Source organism: Bufo bufo, chromosome 3, assembly GCF_905171765.1.
Source record: "Bufo bufo chromosome 3, aBufBuf1.1, whole genome shotgun sequence".
In the NCBI taxonomy this organism is placed as follows: Eukaryota; Metazoa; Chordata; class Amphibia; order Anura; family Bufonidae; genus Bufo; species Bufo bufo.
Genome location: NC_053391.1, coordinates 216,652,728 through 216,665,497, shown reverse-complemented (window position 1 = coordinate 216,665,497; position 12,770 = coordinate 216,652,728). Strand labels below are relative to the sequence as shown.

At 43.2% G+C, this 12,770-nt stretch overlaps 1 protein-coding gene across 3 annotated transcripts in view; it reads right to left on the bottom strand.

The window, feature by feature from the left end:
• Nucleotides 1-12,770, bottom strand: part of LOC120994998 (bile acid receptor-like) — a 200,763-nt gene that overhangs the window by 50,374 nt on the left and 137,619 nt on the right. For all 3 annotated transcript variants that reach the window (XM_040423939.1, XM_040423940.1, XM_040423941.1), the window contains one exon: nt 2,640-3,002. In XM_040423939.1, the coding sequence (XP_040279873.1) occupies nt 2,640-3,002 (363 nt within the window). The remainder of the gene's footprint in view (nt 1-2,639; nt 3,003-12,770) is intronic.

Genomic DNA, 12,770 nt, shown 5'->3' with positions numbered 1-12,770 from the left:
ATCTGCATACAGCATGTTATAGAATTGTAGGGGCTGAGCAAGTTATATATACAGTTTTGTGGGAAAAGATTTAGAAAAAGTTGTAATTTTATTTATTTAAACATCTGCTGTTTCTGAGCTTAAGAGTGCACAACTATCAAGTGACTGACAGTTAACTCAGTATACACACTTAGGCCTCTTGCCCACGACTGTATGCACTCCGAGATATACGGTCCGTGAGCGGGCCCATATGTCCCAGAGCGGCATTGATCGTGTGCACGGGAGCACACAGCATCATAGATTACAATGATGCTGTGCACGTCGGGCCGCCCGCGGGACTACAGTATTGTCCCGCACTCATATGATCATATGAGTGCGGGACAATAGCACCGCGGGCGGCCCAAGGTCCACAGCATCATTTTAATCTATGATGCTGTGCGCTCCCGTGCACACGATCAATGCCGCTCCGGTACATATGGGCCTGCTCACGGACCGTATGTCTTGGAGTGCATACGGTCGTGGGCAAGAGGCCTTAAGAAGGAGTTCAGTTATGAAGTCACTGTGTGGGACTTGCATAGTAGAAACCACCCATAAATCGCCCCATTTGAGAAACTATACCCCTCAAGTTATTCAAAACTGATTTTTACAAACTTTGTTAACACTTTAGGTGTTCCACAAGAATGAAAACAAAATGAAGGGGAAAGTTAAAAATTTAATTTTTGTGCCGATTTTCTATTTTAATCAATTTTTCCTCTAAAAACAGCAAGGGTTAACAGCCAAACAAACCTCAATATTTACTACCCAGATTCTGCAGTTTACAGAAACACCCCATATGTTGTCGTAATCTGCAGTATAGGTACATGGCAGGGCGCAGAAGGAAAGGAGCGCCATATTAACGAAGGGCAGATTTTGCTGGAATGGTTTTCAGGTGCCATGTCGTATTTGAAGAGACCCTGAGGAATCCCTAGAAAGAGAACACATTTTGGAAACTACACCTCAAGGATTAAATCTAGGGGTGAAGTGAATGCTTTGCCTCAACAAGTGTTTCATACAATTTAGAAACGCATGGCTGTAAAAATTAACTTTTATTTCCAATATAATGTTGCTCTAGTCCCAAATTTTTTTTTTTCACAAGGGCTAAAATGCACCCCACAATTTGTTATGCAATTTTTGGGGGGCACGGTAGTATTCAGGAGCGGCATCAGGATTTTCTAACATGTCATTTGCTGAAAATTATTTTTTCACCAATATAGCTGTGTGAGAGCTTGTTTTTTGTGGGAGGGGCTGTATTGGTATTATTTTGGGGTAAATATGTCTTTTTGATCACATTTTATACCTTTTTTTTTGTGGAGGTGAAGTGGGTAAAATGGCAATTCTGTCAGTGATTTTTATTTTTTAGGGGGCTCCTTTTGCGGTAAATTTGATATGATAAGTTAACTCTGTGGGTTGATACAGTTATGGCGATACCAAATTTATATAGTTTTTTTTTATATATTTGACTAACTTTTGTGTTAAAAATAAATATTATTTTGCATCGCCATATACTAAAGTACATAAATTTTTTATTTTTTCACCAACATAGCTATGTGGGGGCTTATTTTTTTGCGGGAGGGGTTGTAGTTTTTATTGGTATCATTTTGGGGACTTTTTGATCACTTGTTATTTACTTTTTTGTGGAGGTGAGGTGACAAAAACAAAATTTTTTCTACATTATTTTTTACGACCTTTACTGCGCGGGATTAGTAATATGATACTTTTATAGATCAAGTCATTATGGACGCGGTGATACAAATTATCCGTAGTTTTTTTTATTTTATTTTTATTTTAATTTTTTATGACCTAAATGAACGGATATGAGAAAAGGCAATTTTTATTTTATTTAATATAAAAAATAAAATTAAAATTACACTTTTTTTAAATATTTTTTATCAAGACACATTTGGATCTTTAAGATCCAGTGGGCCTAATGGCTATACAGTGCATTTCAATAGTCCCCTATTGCCATGCACTGTATAGTCAGTGCTACACTTACACTAGGACCGCTGCCATTGCAGCAGCGGCAGCCCAATGGAAGAGAAAGGGAGCCACCTCCCTCTCAGCCCCATGGATGCCACAGGCGGCTACTAACCGCGGCATTCAGGTAAATGCTGTTACCACAAACATAGAAATATTATAAAGCGTTGATTTTATCACTGCGAAAAGGCTTCAATCTGTGAGGAAACATGGCAAGTGTCCAATTTCCCTGCAGCACCACCACAGGGGAAATTAAACATTACACAGTGTCCATTCAACTCAATAAGCTGTCTGTGTAACGCAAGGACAAGACAGGTGTTCCAGGGCAGGATACGTTCTGTGCTCCTACTCTCCACTCTGGCCAAGAGATGAGGATCCTCCTTTGTTAACTCATAATTTCCTAAGTTATTTTACATGAAAATCATTTTTCTAAACAAGACACTCCCTTCAATAGTATTATTTTCTTTTCCGGTAGGATTGAGACTTTTACTACCACAAATGGTGGACTGTCTTACCTTGTAGTTCATTCTAATTCACTGAGTACCTCTGACTGAATTTGCAACATATAAAGTTGTTATAATTTTAGATATGGACATATAAAAGTGACTTGTTTTAGAAGAACTTACACAAGGTGCACATTTGCTTACCTTTACATCCTTCACAAGTAAGTGCATTGTAGTGATACCCAGAAGCCTTATCTCCACATACAACACAAAGTTCTTCATGACCTTTCATCCGGATGCTAGAATGACTAATCCTCGTCCTCTTTACAGTAGGATACATCTCTTCCACACTATGAGTCATGTTTGAGGGTGGCTTACTCATGTCACATGTGCTAAGGACATATTGCCCATCACCATATGAATTCTCCAAACTGTATGCACTGTAGTGGCATTGAGATGTTGAGGATTGCAACACAGGAGAATAAGGCACATTTGTATACTGACAATATGGAGTCGCCTGGAAGTCTGAATCTGGAAGTTGATAATTAATGTGATCTGGCAGGATATCTGCGAAAACAAACAAGGAAACATTTGGCAATGTAATACTTTCCCTGCTGAACAGGCAGGGATTGTCCAAACTTAAATTTCTACCCCCAACTTTCTGTCAATCATTGAAGCAATACTATCAGACATGGACAAAAGCAATGAAAATACATCTAAGGCATGATTCATTGTACATCCCAGAAATTATTTGCAATGGAAGGTCACTTTGTATATAGTATTTGTAAAGCTATACTGTGCTTGCATTTGCTAACCCCTTCCCCCTGTATGCATACGGGACTAAATTTATTTTATTTTCATTTTTCTCATTGTCACATTCCAAGAGCCATAACTTTTTTTTCAATTTAGATGTATGAGGGCTTGTTTTTTTGCAGTACAGGTTGTATTTTTTATGGTACTATTTTGGGGTACACATAGCTTACTGGTTAACTCATAGAAAACGGATCCGCAAAAAATACTGATGACGTCTGTGTGCTTTCCGCATTTTGCGGAACGGAACAGTTGGCCCCTAATAGAACAGTCCTATCCTTGTCCGTAATGCGGACAATAATAGGACATGTTCTATTTTTTTGTGGAACGGAAATACGGAAACATGGAGTAACTTCTGTTTTTTGGGGGACCTATTGAAATGAATGGTTCCGCATACGGTCCGCAGAAAAAACGGAAAATACGTTCGTGTGTATGAGCCCTAACTCTCAGGGGGATGGGAACAAAACAGTAATGCCACCACTGTGTTTTTACATTGTAAATTTTGCAAAACATTGTTGCATCACTGCATTCCAAGACCCATACCTTTTTTTTTTATTTTTCGTTCTACAGTGTTAAGTTTTGAGGGACGACTTGCAGTTTTCATTGGTATCATTCTGGAATACACTTTTTGATTTTGCTTTTTATTATGTTTTCATGACAAATAAGCAAAAAATAGCAATTCTGCCATTGTTCTTTTAAGGCATTCACCATGCAGGATATATCGCATGATAATTGTATAGTGCGGGTCATTATGTATTATAGTGCGGTGTTACCAAATATGTGTAGGGTGTTTTTTATTTTTTTTCCATTGAAAAAGCATTTTAAATTTCAATGGAAAAAGGTGTATTTTCCGTACGCCTCCCCAACAACACTAAGCAGGAGGGTACCCTGCCTTCCAGGGACAGGAAACAACGTGGAGAACAAAGATTTAAAAGCTTCCTCCCCTTTACCTTCTCCAGTTGTTTCCTGTCCCTCTGGACGAAGTAGAGAACTAGCAGGGGTTCCCTCCTGCTTAAAGGGTTTCTGTCACCCCGCAAAACTCATTTTTTTTTTTTTGGATAGTTAGATTCCTCCTAGTGCGATATAGCAGAATATAATGCTCTTACTTACTTTCATGCGGCCGATTCTTTATAAAACGAACTTTTATAATATGTAAATGAGGGCTCTACCAGCAAGTAGGGCGTCTACTTGCTGGTAGCTGCTGCAGAAATCCGCCCCCTCGCCGTGTTGATTGACAGGGCCAGCCGGGATCTCCTCCTCCGGCCGGCCCTGTCAGTAATTCAAAAATCGCGCGCCTCGCGTCATTCGGCGCAGGCGCTCTGAGATGAGGAGGCTCGTATCCTCAGCACTCCCTCAGTGCGCCTGCGCCGATGACATCACCGAAAGAGAAGACGTCATCGGCGCAGGCGCACTGAGGGAGTGCTGAGGAGACGAGCCTCCTCATCTCAGAGCGCCTGCGCCGAATGACGCGAGGCGCGCGATTTTTGAATTACTGACAGGGCCGGCCGGAGGAGGAGATCCCGGCTGGCCCTGTCAATCAACACGGCGAGGGGGCGGATTTCTGCAGCAGCTACCAGCAAGTAGACGCCCTACTTGCTGGTAGAGCCCTCATTTACATATTATAAAAGTTCGTTTTATAAAGAATCGGCCGCATGAAAGTAAGTAAGAGCATTATATTCTGCTATATCGCACTAGGAGGAATCTAACTATCCAAAAAAAAAAAAATGAGTTTTGCGGGGTGACAGAAACCCTTTAAAGATATCGCTCAGCCTGCGATAAGTTTTCCCTGATCTTTAGGAGGGCTGAGGCAGAGCAGCAGAATCCGGGACGAGAAACTGCTCCCTCCGCTAGTTTAGGCAGAAGTACTGCGCTGCAGGCAGCCCTGGGCAAAACGGCTCATATCGGAGCGATTCTTCTCAGGGCCGGCCGGAGCCGGTCACGTAGTCAGAACAGGCTTTGCGTGGCATGCGGCCACGTACCACGTGACCAGGAAGTTGTACATTGAAAATGCCGGCATGGGGATCAGGACAGCGTGCAGTGCCAGTCGCATCCCGGATCGATCTGGAGGCATGTCGCTCCCAGCAGAGAAACCTTCCGACACCCCTAAGGCCCTCAGCCTGGTAAGTCTCCTATTGGGAGAAATTTTTTCTTCCCCACTCTAATTTGACTCTTTAGTGAGGGGTTGTTTTTGCACTTTTCAGGGCAGAGATGCTGGGAAAGTGGGGAATCTGCACTAAAGAAGAAGTGCGCGATATGTAAAAGGCAGTTAGCTCACAGTAAAAGACCACTCTGTCAAAAGTGCACGGATAAAATTATGTCAGAAAAGGCCCCTTCTTTGGTGGATAGCCTAAAAATCCTTATTACGGAGGAGATCAGCTCGGCCACTAAGACAAAAATGGTCGTATTACCACAGAAAGCTTCTACATCCAGAGCAAATCCAGAATCCCATATGGATTTGGCCTTAGATTTTGATGAAGACAATAATTCTTCAGATTCCGATTCCACCTCTTCTGAAGTTGAAGCGGATAGGCCCCCATGTTCCATAGAAGAAACGGAATTGCTCCTGAGAGCAATTAGGGCTACCATAAACCTCGAAGAGTCAAAGGAAGCCCAAACAATTCAAGATCAAATGTTTAAGGGGCTAGGGGATAGGAAAAAGAGTGTTCCCAGTCCAAGATAACATAACAAAATTAATCTCAGAAGAATGGAGAGACCCAGAAAAAAGCGTGAGTCCGTTCTTAAAAGCCACATACACAGCTAGGACTTTATCCTTATGGTTGTCCCAGCTGGAAGAACATTTGGTCTCAGGCACCCCTAGAGAAGACATTTTGTCTTCCCTGCCGAAACAAGCTTTAAAGTTTTTACCACTAGGAGGTATGTTTGGCTAAGATCCTGGTCAGGGGATACCACTTCTAAGAACAGACTTTGTGGTATACTTTGTGAAGGAGACAGACTATTTGGGTCCGTATTAGATGACATTTTGGAAAAGCCATCTGATAGGAAAAAGGGGTTCCCTTCTGAAACCAGGTTCTTTCAGCAGCGACGTTCCTTTCGGACTCAAAAAAGGGGCAGGTCGGATCAGAAGAAAAAAGACAACTCAGGCTCTTGGCAGCCCTCTAGAGGTAGAGGGTTCCTCTTTAACCAGGATAAAGCCTCAAAGCAGCCAAATTTGTGACGCCAGAGATCCAGTGGGGGGAAGATTAAAAAGGTTCATCACAGCCTGGGAAAAGATCACAGTGTCTCCTTGGATCCTGGATATAATTTGTCAAGGATACAGGCTGGAATTCTCTTCTTCCCCTAAAGAAAGATTTCTAGTAAACAGGAAACTAAAAAAGGAGGATCATCATTTAGTAGAGTCTCAGATTCGACTTTTCTGGAAAAAGAAGCAATTATCCCAGTACCAAAACATCAGACAGGAAAAGGATTCTACTCCCCGATATTCCTGGTGAAAAAGCCAATCGGCTCCTTCTGAGCTATTATCAATCTGAAACATCTCTACAGAATTATCCAGTACAAAAAGTTCAAAATGGAGACCGTAAAATCAACCATCAACTTGCTGACCCAGGATTGCTACATGGTAACCCTCGATTTGGCAGATGCATACTATCATGTACCCATTTACCCCAGTCACCAGAAGTATCTCCGTTTCACAATCTTCTTGAGAAACCAACTTGTCCATCTGCAGTTCCAGGTCCTACCCTTCGGCCTCGCATCAGCCCTGAGGATCTTTACCAAGTTAGTGGCAGAAATCTCAAGCGTCTTCCATCAAAAATAAATAATATTTATTCCGTACCTGGACGATTTTCTCATCTCAGCATCATCAGAGACTCTTCTGCAAAGTCCCTTGCAGATAGTACTGAGCACCCTCCAGTCACTGGGCTGGAAGCTGAATCTGGACAACTCAGATCTGTCTCCCAGCAAGGAATTTTTTTTCCTGGGAATTCGGTTGAACTCCCATCAGATGACGTCCTTTCTTCCGCAATAAAAGAAGAAGAATATTATAACAAAAATCTCAGCGTTTCGTCTGCTCAGGAATGTATCCTTTCGGAAAATCATGAAGATTCTAGGCTTAATGACTTTGACAATACCAGTGACTCTCTAGGTTGGTGGTTAAACCCACAGAATCTGAACCAGGGAGTACCATTGCAGACACCGAATCAAGTTGTCATCACAACGGACGCAATCGGTTCTGGTTGGGGAGCCCACTGCAGGAATCAGCTGGTACAGGGGAGCTGGGATCCAGATCTTCTCTCTCTATCCTCAAATGCAAAGGAGCTGTTAGCAGTATTTCTGGCACTGAAGGCCCTTTTTCCAACCATCCACTCACAAAATATCAAAATTCTGTCAGACAACAGGACCACTATAGTGTACCTGAACAAGCAAGGGGGCACAAAGAGCCAAATTCTCTGGCATATTGCAGCCCAAATCTTCTCCTGGGCCGAAACTCACAAAATCAATCTCCTCAGTCCACCTAAGAGGAGAAGAAAATAATCTAGCTGACTTTTTGAGCAGACAGAAATTAAGTCCAGGAGAGTGGAGTCTCAACAGGTCGATATTTCAAAAAATATGCAGGAGATGGGGTCATCCAAGCCTAGATCTCTTTGCTTCCCAAGAAAACAAGCAGACAGATCAATTTTATTCCCTCTCGTTCAAGGACAATCCGACAAGAGTGGATGCATTTTCGGGTCCATGGCCGGCAGGGCTTCTATACGCCTTTCCTCCAATCCAACTGATTCCAAGGGTCCTGACGAAGATTGCAGAGGAAGGCTCTCATGTAATCCTAATAGCCCCATATTGGCCAAAGAGATTGTGGTTTCCCCTACATTTAAGCCTTTCCAAAGGGGAATACTGGATTCTTCCTCAGATCCCGGACCTTCTCTTACAAGGTCCGGCTCGGCACCCAACGACCAACCATTTGAAACTTACTGCTTGGAATTTGAACAGTCCATCCTTAAAGCAAACGGGTTATCTGATGCCGTCATATCCAGCAGAAAGCCAGTCACGTCTAAGATCTAAGATCTTAGGACTTTCCTCCAGTTTGCCGGGAATTCTTGGAATCCCACCTTACCACCTGACATTAAGGTAATTTTAGACTTTTTGCAAAAAGGTCTTGATAAAGGGTTAAGAGTGAGTACCCTTAAAGTCCAGATAGCAGCGCTCAGTGTCTTTTTGGAAGTCAGGTTGGCTGAGTTTGATTTCATCAAAAGTTTTTTTAAAGGGGCTTATTTATAGATTACATCCTGTATGCAGGTCTACGGTCCTTCCTTGGGATCTCAACTTAGTACTCTCTGTTCTTATGGATCCTCCCTTTGAACCACTTTATGAAATCTCTTTTAGGCTGTTGTCCTTAAAAACGGCCTTTCTAATGGCCATAACCTCGGCAAGAAGAATAGGAGAAATTCAAGCTTTGTCCTGTAGACCGCCTTATCTTAATGTTCTAGATGATAGAATAGTACTAAAACACGAGCCATCCTTTCTACCAAAATTTGTCTCAAAATTTCACTGCCAGCAAGAAATATCTTTGCCCACCTTTTGCCCCCAGGCTAAATCGGCTGCGGAGAGGAAGTTTCGCCACTTGGATGTCCGAAGATGTGTCCTGGCCTACCTAGAGGCCACTAAAAATCTGAGGAAGTCTGATCGTCTTCTAGTCCAATACGTAGGACAGAATAAGGGTCAGGGGGCTTCAAAAACTACCATCTCTCGCTGGATAAAAATGACAATTGCTATGGCATATAAAGGAAAAGGACTCTCTGTACCCTCAAGTTTCAGAGCTCATTCAACTAGAGCAGTGTCAACTTCGTGGGCAGAAAGTGCCTCAGCATCATTGTTCCAGATCTGCCAGGCAGCAACCTGGTCCAACCCATCAACCTTCTTTAATCACTATAAATGATGTTTTGGCCAACAGGAACTTGTCCTTCTGCCGAAAAAATTCTTGTCTGCAGCAGTCCCTCCCTAGTCTTATTCCTTTGTTAATCCTCCTGCTTAGTGCCGTTGGGGAGGCATATGGAAAAGATGATAATTACTCTTACCAGTAATTGGATTTTCCGTATAGTCTCCACAACGGCACTGGGATTCCCCCCCCCCCCCCTCATTTTCTTAACTGTATTGTTTTCTCCCAGATTAAAATTATTTTCAGCATTATCCTGAGTTCTTGGATATTTACTAGAGAAGGTAAAGGGGAGGAGGCTTTTAAATCTTTGTTCTCTCCGTTGTTTCCTGTCCCTGGGAGGTGGGGTACCCTCCTGCTTAGTGCCGTTGTGGAGGCTGCGGAAAATCCAATTACCGGTAAGAGTAATTATCATCTTTTTCTCTTTGTTTAAATTGGATTTTATTTTATTTTTTATAAAAGTTTATTTAACTCCTTTTTTTTTTTTTTTAACTGTTAGTCCCACAAGAGGACTTTTTGACAGGCGATCTTCTGATCGCTTCTATAATACACTGTATTACCAATGCACTTTACTGTCAGTACTATAGTGACAGGCATCAGAGTGGAACAGGCTGACAGGGCATACACCTGCATTAGGGCCCCGGCTGCCTGGCTAACACACCAGCACACAGCAATCTTACTTGCGAGATGCCGATGCCTGGAACAGCGCTTCTGCAGATCCGGGTCCTTAGTGCAGAAACTCAGCTTTCCACTGCATGGGAGACCTGTGCATTCTAGGCTGCCGTAAAAAGAACAGCATCCTAGAATAAAGCCCATTAATGATCGCCAAAAAATACACATTGGTGGTCATTAAGGTGTTAATTATATTTAGAAAGAGAGATACAAACGTTCTGTTCATCAGTGAAAGTATATGTGTATGTTAAAACATAAACTTTATTGATTCACATTAAAATAGGAAGAGAGTGCAAATTAATCACAATAAGGACTAACCCTTGCTAAGCTATACACACAGCTGAATTGGCAACGGGTTGGCCAGAGAGTCCTCCTTCAGAAACACCCCCTATGCCTGACTGCGGGGTGTGAGGAGAATTATCACTGACTCATAAATAAACCCTGTGGTCCTGTTGTGACCAACTGGCAATTGCCAAATTGTAGCTTGCCGGGTAAGGAGTCCAAATCACCTGTTGGGCATTCACCACAGCTGTGGTCGTGATGTAATGCACCTACAGACAAATACCGAGCATTGGGGGGACAGAGGCTGTAAGTGGGGCAAGGAGGGGGACTAGATCCTGAATGCAGTGTTCTATCTGAGTACTATAAACTTGAACTCACACTGTCTGAACTTGGATACCACCCCTAAATGCTCCTATTTGCTACCCCTAGCACTGACTCCCTTACAGATACTATGTGTCCGGGACGGCACAGCGCCCTAATCCTAGCAGCTAATTCATTATGTGCCTAAATATCGCCCAGTAATGCTCGACGCATTTCTTTAAATCATCAGGAGCTCAGGGCATAGGCAGACGACACACAGACAAACAAACAGCGCTGCCCCTCTCACATGTGGAAGCGGCAGCGTCGGCGCTAGGATGGCCGTGACGTGGGCGCCAGAAACAGCTGATTAAGTCATCTAAGCCACTCCCACAGAGGTCGGAAGCAATCCCCAAGGCAGCCAATGATAGGGCTAGAAATGCGGTTGCCTCAGTAAACCACTTACCCCCTCACTGCCGCCCACTCCAGGGACGATCCACTACCAGTGTCAACACACTGAGATTAACATAGGAATAATTTGGCGGTTAATAAGCCATAAACAGGTACATATATGTATACTGAGAGCGGACTATTAATCTTACAAATAACAAGCAGAGTTAGGACGCGTGAGCCCAAATCAATGAGCCCTAAGCATATACAGGTTCCATATTATAGTCCCATATTAAGACAATAGGGATATCAAGGAACCAGAATTTTATCCAGAAAACCCACTGATAAGGGTCCATTCACACGTCCGTGTGTGTTTCGCGGATCCGCAAAACACGGACATCGGCGATGTACGTTCCGCATTTTGCAGACCACACATCGCCGGCACTTAATAGAAAATGCCTAATCTTGTCCGCAATTGCGGACCAGAATAGGACATGTTCTATATTTTTCGGGATCGGAATTGCGGACCCGGAAGTGCGGATCCGCAATTCCGATGTGCTGCCCCATAGAAATTAATGGGTCCGCAATTCCGTTCTGCAAAATGCGGAACGAAATTGCGGACGTGTGAATGGACCCTAAGACTGATTGATGTTAGACAGACTAATATATATTGTACAGGGGGTGATGAACTATCGGAGATTGCATAGGATCCATACTGAAAATACAGTGGTCCCATATTATCATATCAAATCAGATAGAACTATATTAGATAAAGCAGGCAAAAGAGATATATTCATTTAACCCTTCAGGGCGCACCGCCCGTAACCTGAAGGTCCATTGTGCCTCTTTTTGCAATACTTTTTTTTATCAAATTCACCCCCTCTCACAGATCTTCTTACTGCCTCAATCCCCTGAAAATGGATTGGATCTACTTCATTGCTATGGACAACAGCAACATGCCGTGCAGTTGGGGTATCTGCACCATTCCGGATATCGTTTAGGTGTTCACCGATCCGTCTCCGAAATTCTCGGGTCGTTTTTCCCACATATTGCATCCCACATTTACATGTTGCCAAATACACAATGCCACTGGTTTTGCAATTAATAAAAGATCTGTTCGTGTATCGTTTTTGCGTGACCGTGCTCGTAAAAATACTTCCTGTTTTGATGACACTACATGCAACACAGCCGCTGCATCGAAATGTGCCCACAGGCCTGGTGCCCAGCCAGGTGGATGCAACAGGAGATTGATATAATCCATGCACCAACCTATCCCGTAGGTTTCTATCCCGGCGATATATGATGCTTGGTTCATCACCCACTAGGTGATCCACATCTGGGTCCGATTGTAAAATTCCCCAGAATTGGTTAAGGGTAGCCCGAACGGTCTCATGAGCATCATCAAAGGTTGCAATAATGCGCACTTTGTCATCCTCTGGTTATTTTAACTGTGGAACCAGTAAAGTATTATGGTCAGCTGCTAGTGAGTGCTGATGTGCCTTTGCCAAAACATGCTGTGGGTACCCTCTCCTCCGAAACCTCTGATGTAAGTCCTTTGCTGCCACCAAATAGTCCGATACCTTGGAGCAATTGCGTCGTAACCGCAAATATTGCCCTTTTGGGATGCCTTTTTTAAGGGCCCCCGGATGGTAACTGTCCCATTGCAGCAGACTATTTGTGGCAGTCTTCTTTCGGAAGAGACTGGTCCCTAGGCATCCCTCCTGGTCCTTAAACACTGTCAAGTGAAGAAAGTCAATCTTATCCATATGGATCTCTGAGGTGAAAAAGAGTCCCATCTCATTTATATTTAAAACCTGCACAAAATCGTCAAAATCTGTTTTTTGTTTTTTTTTCCCAACCACAGGATGAACACGTCATCGATCAAACGTAACCATAAATTGACGTGTTGTGTCCATCTGACATTGTCATCCGTAAAAACAACTCCCACCAGCCCAGGTAGAGGTTTGCGAACGTGGGGGCACAGGGGCTCCCCATCG